Source organism: Aquarana catesbeiana, linkage group LG02 (genome assembly GCF_042186555.1).
Source record: "Aquarana catesbeiana isolate 2022-GZ linkage group LG02, ASM4218655v1, whole genome shotgun sequence".
Lineage (NCBI taxonomy): Eukaryota > Metazoa > Chordata > Amphibia > Anura > Ranidae > Aquarana > Aquarana catesbeiana.
This window is the reverse complement of record NC_133325.1, coordinates 37,521,648-37,541,348: the sequence shown is the minus strand read 5'-3', so window position 1 is coordinate 37,541,348 and position 19,701 is coordinate 37,521,648. Positions and strand designations below refer to the sequence as shown.

General features: G+C 44.8%; 1 protein-coding gene across 2 annotated transcripts in view; it reads left to right on the top strand.

Moving 5' to 3' along the window:
• C2CD3 (C2 domain containing 3 centriole elongation regulator) overlaps positions 1 to 19,701 on the top strand; it is a 191,761-nt gene that overhangs the window by 137,973 nt on the left and 34,087 nt on the right. For both annotated transcript variants that reach the window (XM_073612799.1, XM_073612798.1), the window contains exons 31-32: positions 1,702 to 2,668; positions 3,747 to 3,852. In XM_073612799.1, the coding sequence (XP_073468900.1) occupies positions 1,702 to 2,668; positions 3,747 to 3,852 (1,073 nt within the window). The remainder of the gene's footprint in view (positions 1 to 1,701; positions 2,669 to 3,746; positions 3,853 to 19,701) is intronic.

Below are 19,701 nucleotides of genomic sequence, written 5' to 3'. Positions count from 1 at the left end.
CAGTAGCTGACAACAGCTGCTCTGCAAAATCTCTAGCTGCAACGGGGACACACACACACAAGGAAGGAGGGACAGTGAACAACAGGATCAAGCAGCTTTATTGCAGAATACAGAAAATGAATCCCATAGTGACTGAGTATGATCAGCATGTAATACAGCATGTTGTGACAGTTTTTAATGATGTGGGTTTAACTACTTGCTGCCCAAGGTACATCATCGGACGTCCTGAGCTTTGAGTGGGGATATCTGAATGATGGGTGCAGCTGCAGGCATCATTCAGATATCTTCTTTTAGAGCCGGCAATTCCCTGCACCGTAAGAACAATCATAGCGGCTGTTCAGCTGCTTGATTGTTCTTACAGGAGGCGGCAGAGGACATCTCCCACCCCCTCCCTGCCGCCCTCCGGTGCTTCCACCGAAGAAGGACTCTGCCGGTGGCGGAAGTTCACCATAGAGAATACCAGTGACCACATGGTCCCCGGCAGTCTCTGACTCTCGGAGGCCCTGGCACGACGTTATGACGTCACGTCTGGCCTGGCTGGAAAGCCCGAGATCATTTTGTTTTTTTGTTGTTTTTTTTTTTTGTTTGTTTTGTTTTTTTTAATCTTGGGCTTTCCAGCCTGGAAGAGAGATGTGGGGTCTTATTGACTCCAGATCTCTCCATAAAGAGGACCTGTCATGCCCTATTCTTATTACAAGGGATATTTACAATCCTTAAAATAGGGATAAAAGTGATCAAATTTTTTTTTTTTTTTACGGAAAGTGTAAAAATAAAAAAATGAAAATAAAATAAACAATAATAAAAAAAAGAATTTAAAGTGCCCCTGTCCCTGCGTGCTCGCACGCAGAAGCAAACGCATAGGTACGTCACGCCCACATATGTAAACAGCATTTAATCCACACATGTGAGGTATCGCCACAAACGTTAAAGCGAGAGCAATAATTCTATCCCAAGACCTCCTCTCTAACTCTAAACAGGTAACTTGTAAAACAGTTTAAAGCGTTTGCCTATGGAGATTTTTAGTTACCAAAGTTTGCACAGTTTTAAAGCGTGTGTTGTGTATGTACATGTTGGGTATATATTTACTCAGCATAACATCATCTTTCACAATATACAAAAAAAATGGGCTAACTTTAGTGTTTTTTAATGAATTAAAAAAAAAGTGTTTTTTTTTCCAAAAAAAACACATTTGAAAAATTGCTGCGTACATACCGTGTGACACAAAAAGTTGCAATGACTGCCATTTTATTCCCTAGGGTCTCTGCTAAAAAAAAAAATTAAAAAAAAAAAAAAAATACATGTATAACGTTTGCGGGTTCTTAGTAATTTTCTAGCAAAAAAAAAAATAAAAAATAAAAATAAAGGAACTTTCAAACATAGAGTGTTGCACTAATTTTTAAAGTGAACTTCTGCTTTGGCCATGCTTACCCCACCACTCTGTTCAGCCGCAAAGAGCAGAGAAAAAAAATGACTCATGTGACTCGCTTCCCTTCCTCCTATGTGACAATGTTTGTTTTTGGCGATTTGGCCTCTGACATGCATTTACCGAGTCCCTAAATGGGTAAAGTGTTTCTTTATGCCACCAAGGTTCCATGTCTTCCAATGAACTTGAAGAGAAAAGGATTTATTGATGAATAAAAATTATAATCCCTTTATGCAGGTAGCGTACTTATGTTTTTCTTGGTATTTCTTCTCTCTTAGGTCTCCAGGAAAAGGCTATCCTTAGAGAAGTTGCTCCCAGCACAGTAGATGGTGGCAGCAGTCATCAGCCTCCAAGTGTGGCCAGGTCCGAGGTCATGGACATACGTCCGTCTGAGAATGTGTGGCCGGTCATCGACAAGGAATTATCGGACAATGAGGATGAATCACACCGCGTGGATGCACAGCCATTCTCTGAAGCTGGATCTCCCATACATAAGAACAACAACATGGAAGACTTGTTAAGCTACACCGAGAGACAGGGCAGCTTTGTTGTGGATTATGAGGAGGAAGAACCAGAAGATGACATTCAGCAGGAAAGTGACGAGGAGTACGAGGAAAATGTCATTGAGCCAAGGACTCTGAATGAAATCACCACTTTGACAGACCGAACAAGCCCATGGTCTAGTATGGTGTCAGAATCAGGACACGATCTGCAGACAGAGCAGGTGCCTATGGAAGAAGTTTCAACCAATAGAAATTTCCTAGACAAGCTCAGTGTGATCTCTTCAGTTCCCCAGGATGACCAGGACAGTAAGCCAAATACCGCCAGATCATGTGACTCTCACATGTCAGACGAATACCCTGAAATGACTGAAGGCAATGGTGCAGACACACAAAACCCAGAGGCATTTGGAGAGTCAGAAAGCAACAGTTCACTGGGTCAGCATTCACCAGATGTCTCGGACAGCGACGAGGAGGACAGACAGAGGGGTGAGGAACTGACTCCTGGAGTAACACAACTGCCCGTTGAGATGTTGTTAAGTGGCAGTGAACCTGATGAGTCTCAGGACCTTGCTATGGAAGGAGAAGATACTGACAGAGAGGTGAGAGATGACTACAGGTCCGGGTATCAGTCGTCCTCTTCACATCCTGAGTCTTCTCAGAGGGACACCAGTTCTTCAGTGCAGAGCATGGAGGAGCTTCCGGACGTGGCAGAAACCAGCTCCATCCAACACTTTAATCTCCTGTATCCTTACTGCTGCTGATATACTATAGGGGGACCATGGGGCTCAGTGTCATTACACATTCTGTTTTTAGACAAAATCTACACTTCATTGAAAAACTATGCAGAGCTTCTCATAGAACAAGGTCCCCACGTTATTTGATAAATATCAGAACTTATGCCTCGGGCAGCTTCTACAACTGATCAAAATGATACTTTATTTAAATTAAAGGTGACCCGGCTCATTGGTTAACCGCTTCTATTTAATATCTTGTTTTCGGTGATGGAATGTACAGAGCATGGGGCATACCTACAGGGGTCGCAGGGGTCTCAGTTGCAACCTGGCCCTATGCTGCAAGGGGCCCGTGTGGCCCCCCTGTACACCTGGATAAGAGGAGCAACCCCCCCCCTCGTCCCCCGCAGCTATGGTGGGTTCCCCCATCCCCTCTCCCACCGGCTGCTGCAGGGGGATCTGTCAAGATGGAAAGTAGGGAAGGGGCCAGTAAACGTTTCATTTACTGGCCCCTTCCTTTTCTGAATGGAGAGTCCGTGATCTGTACCGATCACGGACTCTGTTTATTGATAACTGAAACATCCGAAACTGTTTTCTATTCTTCAATTTTTGAATGAATGGGAAGTTCTGTACAGATCTATTCCTGTCCATTCATTCTGTGCTGCCGAGGCTGCAGAGATGGAGATTGAGGGCTGCGTTCTCAATATTCTTTCTCGGTCTCAAAGGTGCAACATCAGAGGTCTGTTTAGACCACTGATATTTCACCAAAGCCCCCATTGGGGCTCCTAAAGAAATTGTAAAAAAATAATAATTAAAAAATAAACTTGTAAAAAAATAAACTGACACCAGTGGCAGAGAGCTACCAGGGTCACAAAGGTTGCACTTACGACCGGGCCCTGGTGTTCCGCCACCGGCTCAGAGGGAAGGGCCCCGGCTGATTGTCAGGGGGAGCCCTTTATGGTTTCTTGCACCAGGGACCTGAAGGTTCTAGTTATGCCTCAGGTACAGAGAACACCGAGGGAAATCAGAAGTGCTTTCACTCCTTATTGTCAATCTTGTACTGGCTTTCCTTAACAATTTCCTGTCCAGATCTGATCCCATTCAGCTCCCAAATTTCTTTCTACCTCCTCAGCATTTAGAAGCATCTATGCGGTTACTGAGCCAGTCTGCTCTCCCATCATCCTCCGCTCAGCAGGTAGGTCACCATCATGCTGGGACTGAGGGAAGCACTGAAAAGAAAACAGTACTGAACATTTAAAGTGGTTATAAACCCACTTTACAAAAAAAAACTAACACCTGCAAGACAAAGGCATAATGAGCTAGTATGCATAGCAGTGTGGGGTGTGCAGAGGTAGGCAGAGAAGGAATTACAGTTTGGGGTGCAAAGGTAAGCAAGGAGGGGATGTATAGAGGTAAGGAAGGCAAAGATGAGCAGAGGAGGCAGGTAGAGTTAAAGGGGTGGAGGGTTTGAGTGGAGAGGATGGGGGAGGTTTGGGGTGCAGAGGTTAGCATGGGTTTTAGGATGCAAAGGTGTACTGACAGGGTGGATAAAGATGTAGGTCCCGTGTATGGCAGACCAATTATTTCAATGGGCTGCTGTATGCGCTAGAAATGCAGAAGAAAGTCCCAAACACGTTTTAAAAATCACACGGTTGCACAGCACATGTCAGCAGATATGTGAGGGTGTCAACAATTAATGGCACTGCTGTATATCTGCTAAAGGGCAGCACGTTTCTGTGGTATCAGGAAAGCGATTTTGCATGTGTTCCCAACGCACACAAATGTGAACACAGGCTAAATGTCTGTTACATTGGTGGTCAGTGTAAATCTTCTCATTACATTGGGGCTTGGTGTAGAATCCTTTCATTCACACTAGTGGCCAGTGTGAAGGCCCCCTTACATTAGTGGTCAGTGTAAATCCCTCCTTACATTGGTGGTTACTGTCATTGCTTCTATTACATTAGTGGTCAGTGTAAATCCCCTTTACATTGGTGGTCAGTGTAAATCCCTCTTTATATTGATGGTTACTGTGAATGCTTCTATTACGTTAGTGGTCAGTGTAAACCCCTATTACATTGGGGGCCAGTGCTGAAACTCCTCTTTATATTGGTAGTCCCTTCACCACCCCAGTCTATGGTGTGCAGGCAGGTGGAGAGCGTAATTGCATGGAGGGGAGGCAAAAAAATATTGATTGCCCAGGGTCCAATCCATATTAAAGACAGCGCTGCATATCGTAAATCTTTAACCACTTCCCTACCCGCCCATTGTCATATGACGTCCGCAGATTGGATCTCCCATCCTGGGTGGATGTCATATGACATCCTCGGCGGTATTGGGGGGGCGTGCGCACACCTGCCGCGTCACCGAGGAGCCAATGCGCGTGCCCGGCAGCCGTGATGTCCGCCGGGCACTAGCGGTCGCTCGTGACAGAGCAGGATCGTGGATCTGTGTGTGTAAACACACAGATCCACGACCTGTCAGGGGAGAGGAGACAGATCGTGCGTTCCTAGTATATAGGAACACCGATCGGTCTCCTCCCCTAGTCAGTCCCTTCCTCCTACAGTTAGAATCACTCCCTAGGTAACACATTTAACCCCTTGATCACCCCCTAGTGTTAACCCCTTCCCTGCCAGTGAAATTTATACAGTAATCAGTGCATGTTTATAGCACTGATCGCTGTATACCTGTCAGTGGTTCCAAAGTAGTGTCAAAAGTGTCTGATCTGTCCGCCGCAATGTCACAGTCATGATAAAAATCGCAGATCGGCGCCATTACTAGTAAAAAAAATAGAAATACCATAAATGTATCCCGTTTTGTAGGCGCTATAACTTTTGCACAAACCAATCAATATACGCTTATTCCGATTTTTTTTTTTTTTTTTTTTTTTTACCAAAATATGTAGAAGAATACGTATCGGCCTAAACTGAGGGAAAAAAATGTTTTTTTATATATTTTTTGGGGATATTTATTATAGCAAAAAGTAAAAAATATTGCTTTTTTTTCAAAATTGACGCTCTTTTTTTGTTTATAGCGCAAAAAATAAAAAACGCAGAGGTGATCAAATACCACCAAATGAAAGCTCTATTTGTGGGGGAAAAAAAGGATGTCAATTTTGTTTGGGAGCAACGTCGCACGACCGCGCAATTGTCAGTTAAAGAGACGCAGTGCCGAATCGCAAAAAGTGCTCTGGTCTTTGTCAAGCCAAATGGTCCGGGGCTGAAGTGGTTTAACCAAAAATATGTAGAAAAATATATATCGGCCTAAACTGAGGAAAAAACTTTTGTTTTTGTTTTTTAAAGAAAAATTGGGATATTTATAGCAAAAAGTCAAAAATATTGTTTTTGTTTTTTTTTCAAGCTTGTCGCTCTTTTTTTGTTTTTATAGCGCAAAAAATAAAAACCGCAGAGGTGATCAAATACCATTTGAGTACAGTGTTGCACGACCGCGCAATTGTCATTCAAAATGTTACAGCACTGAAAATTGGCCTGGGCACGAAGGGGGTGATAATGATGCCCTGTATTGAAGTGGTTAAAAGGCTCCAAATTCCATTTATAGGGGAACTACAGCTTTGTTTTCTTTTTTTCTTCATAAAAAGGTCAAAAGAAAGTGATGAATGATGGGTGCAAAGCAGCTGAAGTTTATGTGACTTTATTGCACAGTTACATTGGTTCAGTCTGGAAAAAATCCAAGATGTTCTGTGAATGGCAGCCATGCTGAGCAATTGACCCTTTGTGGTTACTGTGCAGAAAGGCAGCCGCTTGGACCAGGAAGATTGCTGATATCACTGTAGGAGGGAGCAACTAATACAGTGATTGGCTGCTTACACAGGGTGGCTCAGGAATGAGCTATGCATACTTATATTGGACCAAGCTAGAATGTAACATTGCTATCAGAATCATACCTAAACTTCAGCTTAACCATTAAGGACAGAGCCTCTTTTTGGGATGTGTTGTTTACAAGTTAAAAACAGTTTTTTCTTTTTGCTAGAAAATTACTTAGAACCCCCATACATTTTTTTTTCTAGCACCCTAGATGGCGGTCATTGCAATACTTTCTGTCACACCGTATTTGCGCAGCGGTCTTACAAGCGCACTTTTTTTTTATTTTTTAAATACACTTTTTTAAATTAAAAAATAAGACAACAGTAAAGTTAGCCCAATTTTATTTTTATAGTGTGAAAGATAATGTTACGCCGAGTAAATTGATACCCAACATGTCACGCTTTCAAAATTGCGCCCGCTCGTGGAATGGCGACAAGCTTTTACCCTTAAAAATCTCCATAGACGACGTTTAAAAAATTCTACAGGCTGCATGTTTTGAGTTACAGAGGAGGTCAAGGGCTAGAATTATTGCTCTCTAATGATCGCGGCGATACCTCACATGTGTGGTTTGAACACCGTTTTGCCGGCGCTACTCATGTATGTGTTCGCTTCTGCACGCGAGCTCGGCGGGACAGGTCGCGTTTAAATTTTTTTTTTTTTTATCTTATTATACTTTTTATTTTTACACTTTTTTTTTAAAAAAATTGTATCACTTTTATTCCTATTACAAGGCATGTAAACATGCCTTGTAATAGAAAAAAACATGACAGGACCTCTTAAATATGAGATCTGGGGTCAAAAAGACCTCAGATCTCATATTTACACTAAAATGCAATTTAAAAAAAATAGCCCTTTAAGAGCTATGGGTGGAAGTGACGTTTTGACATCGCTTCAGCCCTGCAATGTTATGGAGATGGGTGGGGGCCATCTTCCAATCACTCGTCTCCATACCCTGCAAGGGTAAAGATCCGATCGCCTCCGCCGCTGCCCCCAGTAAGCGGCGGAGCCAGGGGGGAGGGAGGCCCCCCTTCCGCCACCGATAAAAGTGATCTCATGGCGAATCCGCCACAGAGACCACTCTTATTGGAAGGCGGACCGCCGGACGAAGAAGAGAATACCGGGTTTATGGCAGCTAGCTGCAGCCATAACAACGATATTCCACTTCAAAATAAGGACGTATTTTGGCGTGCGGACGTCCGGAAGTGGTTAAAGAGAAAGCAAACTTCCATGGTTGGTTTCTACCTATAGGTAAGCTTATAATAAGGCTTACCTATAGGCAGGACTGGGACAAGGGGTGGGCAGGAGGAGCGGTTGCCCAGGGCGCAGTTGTATACTGCAGGGATAGGGGTGCCGCCATTCTGATTATATGCCTGACAGGAGTTGTGACAGACGCATCACTACTCCTGTCAGCCAAGCGCTGGGAGCAGTGAGGAGAGCTGGGGGTGACTGCTGGGGGTAGGATCCCCTAAGCTCGCACATAATTGGGGGGGGGGGGGGGCGCCGTTTGGCATTGTGGAGCTTCGATGAGCCTTTGGTGGGGCTTCGATGAGCCTTTGGTGGGGCTTCGATGAGCCTTTGGTGGGGCTTCGATGAGCCTTTGGTGGGGCTTCGATGAGCCTTTGGTGGAGCTTCGATGAGCCTTTGGTGGGGCTTCGATGAGCCTTTGGTGGGGCTTCGATGTGCCTTTGGTGGGGCTTCGATGTGCCTTTGGTGGGGCTTCGATGAGCCTTTGGTGGAGCTTCGATGAGCCTTTGGTGGAGCTTCAGGTGAGCTTTGTTATAGACTTCTATGGAGGCTTTGAAGTGTACTGGCCTACCGGGAGTTTCAAATTTCACATTCTTTTATTCAGCGAATGTACAAAGATTTTTTGTCTGAATATTCTCATCTGAAAATTGATCCATGTGGCCAGCATAAGGCTTGGTACACACCTATGCAGTTTGCTTTTGATGTTTTTCTGTGATGCTTTTTGCTGCAATTTGCATTTTTGCATTTCTTTATTAAATTGATTAAAAAACACAAATTGCTGCAAAAAAAAACACATTACATGTATTTCTGCAGCTTCTCCATTGAAGTATATTAAACCAAAAAAGCACTGTTTTGCGTTTAAAAAAAAAAAAGTCCCTGACCCTTTCCAAATACGCAGCGGCTGAAAAAAAGCATCGATGTGAACGTGTCCCATAGGAAACCATGTAAATGAAGTGTAGTGCATTTCTGCAAAAAGCACCAAAAAACACATAGATGTGATCCAGGTCTAAGATGTTTAGTAACATAATGGGGTTAAAAAAAACTAAAATGAGCCCTTTATAGTACAAAAAAAGCAAATTATCGCTACTGTAAGGGGTTCATTTTTTTTACTGTAGAACTGTGAAAGTAATATTTACAGTAGCGATTATTTGCTCTTTTTGTACTATAAATTGCTCATTTTAGTTTTTTTTAACCCCGTTATGTTACTGGCCAATTAATCGATTATGAAAATAGTAATAGATTATTTTCATAATCGTTTAGTTGTCCATTAATCAATTCGTTGTTTCAGCCCTAGTGTATACCCAGTACCTCCAGGGAGTGCTTGTGACTCCCCCTCTTTTCTTACCACCATAGATGTCAATCACTCAGCACCCAGCGCTATTTGATGGTAGTGGAGAGAAATTCCTGTGCTCTGTGTAAGCTCCAACCAGAGAGACCTGAGGCTTCTGGGTTTTTTTTGTTTTTGTGTTTTGTTTTTTTTTGGGGGGTGTTTTTTTTGCTGATGGTCAATTTATTTCTATTTATTTTTGTTAGTGTTCTTGTGAATCTGTGAGAATAGAAGTACAGGAGCTGCCATTGCTGACTTGATCCTTAGTGCCACATAATCTGTGTTTTGGCATCCTGCTTCTGTATAGTCACTATATAGGGCAGTGATGGTGAACCTTGGCACCCCAGATGTTTTGGAACTACATTTCCCATGATGCTCATGCACTCTGCAGTGTAGTGGAGCATCATGGGAAATGTAGTTCCAAAACATCTGGGGTGCCAAGGTTCTCCATCACTGATATAGGGAGTCACTGACCTGGAATAAGCAGCCAGTGTGAGCCCCTATTCCTGCAGTCAGTCAATGGCAGCGGTTCCCCCGCATTCTCCTATTAGGCCCCTTTCACACGGGGGCGTTGTCGGCGGTAGAGCGCCGCTATTGTAAGCAGCGATTTACCGTCGGTATTCGTCCGCTAGCTATCGGTTTTACCCCCCTGCTAGCAGCCGAGAAAGGGCGGTATAGCCGCGTCGTCTCATTGATTTCAATGGACAGGAGCGGTATACACTCCGCTCCTTCACCGCTCCGAAGATGCTGCTAGCAGGACTTTTTTTCCCATCCTGCTAGCGCATCGCTCCAGTGTGAAAGCCCTCGGGGCTTTCACACTGGAATTAAAACAGTAGCACTTTCGGGTCGGTTTGCAGGCGCTATTATTAGCGCAATAGCGCCTGCAAACCGCCCCAGTGTGAAAGGACCCTAATAGATATTCCTGCGATTCTCGTCTTTCTCCACTAGGTGGCAGTCATGCCCTCTGTAAATGTCTCTCTCTCTTCAGGTCAGCCAAAGAAAGGAACAATAGTGAGATCCTGTTGCCTGAAATGACTAGAATGTTGCGGAAAATGAAATCCCATAGCTGGGGCATCAGGAAACGGCTTTAGTATTTCGGTGTGAATGGATTCAGTGTTTCGGAAAGTAAAATACGCCAGTAATTGTGTAAAGATTTTCTTACTCTGTAGACAAGCAGCTCTTGTTTTCAATTCAGTGGAAATCTATATTTATCTGCTTTTGTTGTAGGGGGGGGGCTCTGACGATACAGCCATTATTGGACCCCGTTCACACTGGGGCTGTGCCGGCAGTATTAACCCTTTCTTTGGCCGCTAGTGGGGGGTTAAAAGCGCCCCGCTAGCGGCCGAAGAAAGAGTTAATAGCGCCCGCGTTGCTGCGCTGCCGAAGTGCTTTGCAGGCACTTTGGCAGCGCTGCCCATTCATTTCAATGGGCAGGGCGTTTTGGGAGAGGTGTATACACTACCCCAAAGATGCTGCTTGCAGGACTTTTTTTTTTTCCCGTTCTGCAAGCGCACCGCCCGGTGTGAAAGCACTCACACTGAGGTGGCTTGAGAGGCGCTTTTCAGGCACCATTTTTGGCTCTAAAACGTCTGAAAAGCACCCCAGTGTGAAAGGGGTCCTGCATTAGTCCAGGCATGGCGGCTCTGTGCATCCCTCCAGCAGCCCTTGATCTGTATAAGGCTTACAATTTAGACCCCTTTCACACTCAGGCGCTTTACAGGCGCTTTCATGTTAAAATAAAGCACCTGAAAAGCTCACTAACATATTTCCATTAAAATCAATTATTGCTTTCACACTGGGGCAGTGTGCTGACGGGGCGGTGAATAAAACACCCCTCTCCATTGAAATGAATGGCAAGCTCTTCAAAAGCCTCAGTGTAAGAGGAGCCTTAAAGCGGAGTTCCGCTTAAAAATAAATAAATAAATAAATAAATAAAGGTCAGCAGCTGCTGACTTTTTATAATCGGACTCTTACCTGTCCCAGGGTCCAGTGATGTGGGGGAGCGGGCTCGTCTCCCCCTCCGCTTGGCGGCGCTGGCATTGTAACTGTGGGTTCACAGCCGGGCACCCACTGAGCATGCGCGAGCCGTGCCGTGACTGGCTGCGCAATCATCTGGGACTTGTGACATGTCCCAGATAATTGTATAGAGGGAGGAGGCAGAGCTGATCTCCCTTCCGGCGCCAAGGGAAGTGATGTAAGGAGCCAGATTATGAGGGACCCCCTAGCAACAGGCATTAAGAGGTGAGTAAAAAAAAAAAAAAGTTCTCCAAATGTTTTTTTTTTAAATATATTTCATGCACATTAATGACATTTTTTTTTTTGGGTGGAACTCCACTTTAATGTGGCCCCAGGCTGCTCAGTACTTTGGTTACACTATTCTCTGCTGCTTAATATTCCTGAACACTTTTCTATCCATTCTGCTTGGAATAAAGTATTGTAAGCTGCAGTTCTGTATTTTACTTAAAAATGGTTGTAAATCCTTCCATATACCCAATGAAGCGACTGGCCTCAGGTGATTAATAAAGATGCATTAAGGTGAAAAACACCTGTCAGTGACCGGCCCCCCATCCCCCCCCCTGTTTTACTTACCTGACCCCTCCACCTTGTCCCACGGGGATGCGCCGTCTCTCTGTCCGGGGTTCTCGGCTGTTGATCGGATAGATTGATAGCAGCGCAGCCATTGGCTCCCACTACTGTTAATCAAATCTAATGACGCGGGGGACGGGGCTGAGTCCTGCATTCGGCGTTTATGGACGCAAATGCTGGACTTGGGAGCGCGCCCGCAAGGTAATACCCAGAAGAGCGCTTCTCCCAGGGGGTTATCTGAAGCGGGGAGGAGCCGAGAGAGCTGCCGAGGGACCCCAGAAGAGGAGGTTCGGGGCCACTCTGTGCAAAACGAGCTCCAAAGTGGAGGTAAGTATGATATGTATGTTGTATTTTTTTTTTTTTTTTTTTAACTTTAGTGTCACTTTAATTCCTGCTGCGGCATGTGTACACCTTTGGCTGCTGCCTCAGCAGCTAAAGGGGGGTAGGGATTGGGGGAGATAAAACTGCGACTCAACTGCAGGGTTTTACCAACCCCCCAGCTTTATATGTGGACAGGCCCCTAAGGGCGCCGCTGCCGAATGCAATGAAGGGCTCATTCACAAGTGCAGCAGGCACTGCTGCTCCCCTGAAAAGCGATCCAAGTGTGTGTTGACAGGTGGTGATGTAGTGATATGTTGCCTCCTCACCACCTGATTTAAACCAATGACTGCCATGCGAAGGACGCAATTGTGACCACAGTAGTACAGCAATTAGAGGTTTAAATCAGGTGTGGGAAGGTGACACTGTGCCCGGTGATCTTTGACTTCTCCCATGTTGTTGAGGTAGATCTCCACCTCTTTAAGGTTGCCTACCTCTGCTCTAGATCCCCCCCCAATAACAGGTGTCTGTGTCCCCGGACCTCATCTAGCAGGTCTTGTTTTCTGTGGCCTGGAATGCAGTAAACATGGCTGACTCTTCGAGGTCTGGCATGGCAGGCATGCGGGGTGTGAGTGAGGAACGCCAGGTCAGGGACAATGGAGGCGGCTGGGAAGGTTGTTCCTCCCGTGTCTTGTGATAAACATGTTTTCCTCTTCACCTTTTTGTGTGTGAGAGCCGACTGTGCACAAAGGAGACGCCAAACAAAAGAAGAGCAACTACCACATCCCGAGTCGTGATTAACTCCTTCCACCCTGTCATCCCTGGAGATATGACACCCTCGGCATCCAACATTATCCTGCAGAGCTCCGACCTAAAACCCGTTCTACTGCAACCTTCCTTATATCCAGACTGATCGGATCTGTAATAAAGCTGATCGGTAGCCTGATGGTGCCTAGTCATGTGACCAGTGCCAAGGCTGATTATGCAGAGTGTGATGAGCTCTCAGTGTATATATATTTATATTGAGAGCTTTTTTACACTCCGCATGTATATGAAATGTAAATATTGAAGAGACAGTAAGTAAAAATCCAATGTCCAAAACACAGATGACTAAGAATGCATTACTGGTTAGTTACTTGTAAATGCTGATGTGTTCATCCAACTGACTGTTATGGCTGTGAGGTCTAAAACTGGACATATACTGAGAGATATTCCATCATCCAAACCGTAACTGATTCCATCATCCACGCCGTACACTGTTCGATTCCACCATCCACGTCGTACAATAACCGATTCCATCATCCACGTCGTACACTGTCCGATTCCATCATCCACGCCGTTCACTAACCGATTCCACCATCCACGTCGTACACTGTCCGATTCCATCATCCACGCCGTTCACTAACCGATTCCACCATCCACGTCGTACACTGTCCGATTCCATCATCCACGCCGTTCACTAACCGATTCCACCATCCACGTCGTACACTGTCCGATTCCATCATCCACGCCGTTCACTAACCGATTCCACCATCCACGTCGTACACTGTCCGATTCCATCATCCACGCCGTACAATAACTGATTTCGTCATCCACGCCGTTCACTAACCGATTCCATCATCCACGCCGTTCACTAACCGATTCCGTCATCCATGCCATTCACTAACCGATTCCGTCATCCACGCCGTTCACTAACCGATTCCGTCATCCATGCCATTCACTAACCGATTCCGTCATCCACGCCGTTCACTAACCGATTCCTTTATCCATGTCCTAGACTAACCAATTCTATCATCCACGCCATACACTGACCCATTCCATCATTGGTCACTATTAATTTATTCTGGCCACTGAAATCAATAAACGCTCAAGTACTAAACACGCCTAACACTTAGGCACAGTTTGGTGGTTTTTCTGTCAGCCAAAAATCTCCTCTCTTGAATGCACAAGTGATGTTTTTTTTGTTTTTTCCCTCCCTCTATACTCCTGTAAACTCCTCTAATCTACCTGGACACATAGACTAACATGGAGGGGCATTTAGAGGCAGAAAAAAAAGTAATAGGCCTGTAAAACAGGCAATTGAGCTCAAGTGTGCATCAGGCCTTGAAATGAATGGGATTGGGTGAATAAAAAAGGTGAGGGCAGAGCCCAGTCACATGACCTGTCACCAACCTCTGCTCCAATCATACGCGTTAAGCAGACAGAACCAACTAATAGTCTGCAGGCTTTACACCATAGACTGCATTTTATGAATGGGCTGTAAAATTCAGGCCGCAGTGTGGAGAAACAGTGCAGTTTTATAGCGGATAATGCTATCTACTCTGCTTTTGGATCCCATGGTGTCGATTTGCAACATTTCATATATACCTGACAAAAAAAAAAAATTATTTATATACAGGGTATCTATATATATATATATATATGTGTGTGTGTATTTTAAATCTTCCTAAAGTATGTACTGAGCCATTATGCGCTGCCTCCAGGTTCTCTTTAGTGCTGGGTCGGGGGGCAGTTTAGTGCACAAGTTATTGCCATCCACCTGATCTGTTTAGTTGGGTAGAAATGATTTATTGCTGCTTGATAGACTTTTCCCCTCTATAATATATTGTGTATACGTTCCTATACACTGTGTCCTGACATGTGTGTGTATAATATGACCATGACATGACGGTGGGTCTCCCATCAGGGTGTACACAGGTCAGGGAGCTGATCATCCGGAAGCTGCCGGTTCTGTCTGACGTTGGAAAATGTGCCTCTGGGAACTCAGGTGGGTGGCAGCCTTGGCGCCCCAACCGTATTACTCAACTCCGGCTGTGCCAGCTGTGACAGGCCTTAACCCCTTCATCACCTTCTCCTACAGAGGGACGGGTATGATATCATCCACCAACCTGTACTGACCCTTTAACCCCTTCATTACCTATAGAGGCACGGGTATGATGTCCACCAACCTGTACTGAGGCTTTAACCCCTTCATTACCTATAGAGGCACGGGTATGATGTCCACCAACCTGTACTGAGGCTTTAACCCCTTCATTACCTATAGAGGCACGGGTATGATGTCCACCAACCTGTACTGAGGCTTTAACCCCTTTATTACTTACATAGGGACGGGTATGATATCATCCAGCAAATCTGAACTGAGGCTTTAACCCCTTCATTACCTATAGAGGGACTGGTATAATATCCACCAACCTGCACTGACCCTTTAACCCTTTCCTTACCTGTAGGACTGGTATGCTATCCACCAACCTGTACTGAGGCTTTAACCCCTTCATTACCTATAGAGGGACGGGTATTATATCCACCAACCTGTACTGAGCCTTTAACCCCTTCATTATCTATAGAGCAGTGGTTCTCCACTCCTGTCCTCGGGACCCACTAACAGGTCAGGTTTGCAAGATAACTGAAATACATCACAGGTGCTGCTCAGTGATTGCAGTATTCTAGTCTGCATCTCCCCAAGGTAATACTTAAAATCTGGCCTGTTAGTGGGTCCTGAGGTAAGGGTTGATGACCACTGCTTTAACCCCTTCATTACCTATAGAGGGACTGGTATAATATCCAGCAATCTGTACCAAGCCCTTTTCCCCTCAATAACTGTTCCTACATACATTTGAATACCCCTGCTTTACCTACACAGAGACTGGAATTATCTAATCTGGCAATCTTTACAGGCCTAATTACCCCTTTCATCACCTCTTCCTTTAGAAGAACTGGTATGATATCATCTGGTCCTCCTGAACAGGGCCCTGTAGGGGAACTGGTATAATATTGGGCAATATGTACAGGACTAGGACTATTAACCCTTCCATCACCTCTTCCTACAAAAGAACTGTTATGGTTTCGTCTGGTCCTCTGTACAGGGTTGTTTTAACCCTTTGTCATCTCTGCCTAAAGGACTGGTAGGATATCTGACAATCGTTACCAAGCTTTTAACATTTTCATCTACCCCTCTTACAGAGGAACTAATGTAATAACTTTCAGACGTCTGTACTGGACCTTAAAACAGTCGTCCCCCCACCACCACCACCACCACCACCACCACATCATCTGCCCTTACAGAGGAACTGGTATAGATTCATCTGGCCCTCTGTACTAAGCCAATAACCCCTTCACTTGAAGAAATGATTCCGGGCAGCTGCACTTCCTATAATCCTTTTTATTAAAGCTTCATATGACAAGTGGTTAACAGATGGAGCAGGGGGCAAAGAGGTAGACGCGTTTCGCTCAAATGTTAGCGCTTAGTCATAACTTATTGGAACTAGTCACCACAAACACCTATATACTGCTCTAATGTGTCGTCATTAGGTGACAGGTGAACTAACCATTTTAAAAACAGTACTCAGCTGGTACCACAAAGAAAACCCGGCTGGAGTACACGGTACACACTCAAATACTTTTCGAAGGCCTGTTTCACACGGCCATGAGCTTGTATAAGAGCGCCTTGAGGCGATTCAGTTCGCGACTGCAGCGCTATACAAATCATTCATTCAGTGTGAATAGCAAGCATTTGAAGAAGCTTTAGGTACCATTCAGCTCCAATTTGCAAATGTTGGAACACTGATCCTATCTGTTGATTGCCACTTTAAACAAGCTGCTAGCAGGCTTCTGCACTTCTTGAAGCTTGTTGAAGACCTGCTGAAGCCTGCAAGCAGCTTGTTTAATATGGCAATCAGTTCTAGCCATTGACAGATCCATGTGATCATAGTACAGTAGCAAAAGTGTCCCCATTACAGAACTGGCAAGGTGGGGTGATTTTAGCATGGGGGGGTTTGCAGGCAACCCCCCCATCTCCCAATCTTACAGAGGAACTGGTAAAAATTAATCTTGCCCTCCGTATAAAGCCACTAACCCCTTCACCTACTTTTCAAAGGCCTGTTTCGCATGGCCATCGGCCTGTATAAGAGCAGTGTGTACAGCAAGCTTTGACTAAGCATGTGTGCAGAGCGTTCAGCAAGCTTTGTTGAAGCTTTAGTTACCATTCAGCCCCAATTTGTAAATGTTGAACACAGATCCTATCTGGAGTGTTGATTGCCATTTTAAACAAGCTGCTAGCAGGCTTCTGCACTTCTTGAAACTTATTGAAAACCTGCTGAAGCCTGCTAGCAGCTTACCTAAAGTGGCATCCGTTCTAGCCATTAGCATATCCATGTGATCATAGTACAGTAGCAAAAGTGTCCCCATTACAGAACTGGCAAGGTGGGGTGATTTTAGCATGGGGGGGTTTGCAGGCAACCCCCCCATCTCCCAATCTTACAGAGGAACTGGTAAAAATTAATCTTGCCCTCCGTATAAAGCCACTAACCCCTTCACCTACTTTTCAAAGGCCTGTTTCGCATGGCCATCGGCCTGTATAAGAGCAGTGTGTACAGCAAGCTTTGACTAAGCATGTGTGCAGAGCGTTCAGCAAGCTTTGTTGAAGCTTTAGTTACCATTCAGCCCCAATTTGTAAATGTTGAACACAGATCCTATCTGGAGTGTTGATTGCCATTTTAAACAAGCTGCTAGCAGGCTTCTGCACTTCTTGAAACTTATTGAAAACCTGCTGAAGCCTGCTAGCAGCTTACCTAAAGTGGCATCCGTTCTAGCCATTAGCATATCCATGTGATCATAGTACATCAGCAAAAGTGTCCCATTTCAGAACTGGCAAGGTTGGGATGATTTGAGCATCGAGGGGGGTTGCAGGTGCAATGTTCAGAGCAGGCAAGGGGAAGTTCAGGTTCAGGGGCTTTGGGGTGTAAAGTGGGGGGGGGGGGGGGTTCACTTCCAACAAACGTAGGAGGTTGACAGCACAGAGGAGGGTGAACCACTGTAACGTGTGTAATTTGTAAGGTTTTCTGAAATAAGGGCTGATAAGAGCTGAAGATACCATGACTAAAAAAATCGCCCTCCTAATGCAATATTCTAAATACAACTGATGGTATTATAGATTTGTAGGGTGAGATCCCATGTGTTCTAGTCCTCTCCCTTCTCACAGCTGTAACTGGAGGAAAGGTCATTGCTATTGCTGTGTCTCCTCTCCAGGTAGCAGTGAAACTGCTTTCCTATTCTTGAACTGTTCATGTTTGTTATGTGTAAGGAGCATTCTTCCCACTGATCACCAATGTAAGGAGAATTCTTCCCACTAATCACCAATATGACATTCTTCCCACTGATCACCAATGTAAGGAGAATTCTTCCCACTGATCACCAATATAATCACCAATATAATGACATTCTTCCCACTGATCACCAATATAAGGAACATTCTTCCCACCGATCACCAATGTAAGGAGAATTCTTCCCACCGATCACCAATGTAAGGAACATTCTTCCCACCGATCATCAATGTAAGGAACATTCTTCCCACCGATCACCAATGTAAGGAACATTCTTCCCACCGATCATCAATGTAAGGAGCATTCTTCCCACCGATCACCAATGTAAGGAACATTCTTCCCACCGATCACCAATGTAAGGAACATTCTTCCCACCGACCACCAATGTAAGGAACATTCTTCCCACCGATCACCAATGTAAGGAGAATTCTTCCCACCGATCACCAATGTAAGGAACATTCTTCCCACCGACCACCAATGTAAGGAACATTCTTCCCACCGACCACCAATGTAAGGAGAATTCTTTCCACCGATCACCAATGTAAGGAGAATTCTTTCCACCGATCACCAATGTAAGGAGAATTCTTCCCACCGATCACCAATGTAAGGAACATTGTTCCCACCGATCACCAATGTAAGGGGCATTCTTCCCACCGATCACCAATGTAAGGAGAATTCTTCCCACCGATCACCAATGTAAGGAGAATTTTTCCCACCGATCACCAATGTAAGGAACATTGTTCCCACCAATCACCAATGTAAGGGGCATTCTTCCCACCGATCACCAATGTAAGGGACATTCTTCCCACTGATCACCAATTTAAGAAGAATTCTTCTCACTGACCACCAATGTAAGGAACATTCTACTTACTGACACCCCCCCCCCCATTTGTTTTAGCAGGGTTTCCTACAAACCTGAAGGGTAGCTCTGCATTAGACCATCTGTGCTACCCCCCATATCTGTATACAGTTAGGTCCATATGCATTTGGACACAGGCACAATTTTAGATTTTTTTCAGGTATTTACCAAAACATATTCAAGCTATAGTTATATAATGGGTATGGGCAAAAAGTGCACACTGTCAGGTTTAATTTGAGGGTATGTACATCCAAATTGGAGGAAGGATTTAGGAATTAAAGCTCTTAAGAATAGCCACCCCCCTTTCAAGGGACCAAAAGTAATTTGACAATTGAATCAAAAGCTGTTTTGTGGCCTGGTGTGGGCTACTACTTCGTTATTTCTTCATCAATTAAGCAGATAAAAAGTCTGGAGTTGATTCTGTGGTATTTGCATTTGGAATCTATGGCTGTGAACCTACAACATATGTTCAAAGGGGCTGTCCATGCAAGTGAAACAGGCCATTGTAAGGCTTCAAAAATTAAACAAATCCATCAGAGAGATAGCAGCAACATTAGGAGTAGCCAAATCAACAATTTGGTACATTCTGAGGAAAGAAGAACGCACCGGTGAGTTCAGCAACATAAAAAGGCCTGGGCGTCCACAGAAGACAACAGTGGTGGATGATCGCAGGATCTTCTCTATGGTAAAGAAAAACCCATTCACAACATCCAGGCCAGTGAAGGACACTCTCCAGGAGGTGGACGTATCATTGTCAAAGTCTACAATCAAGAGAAGACTTCACAAGAGC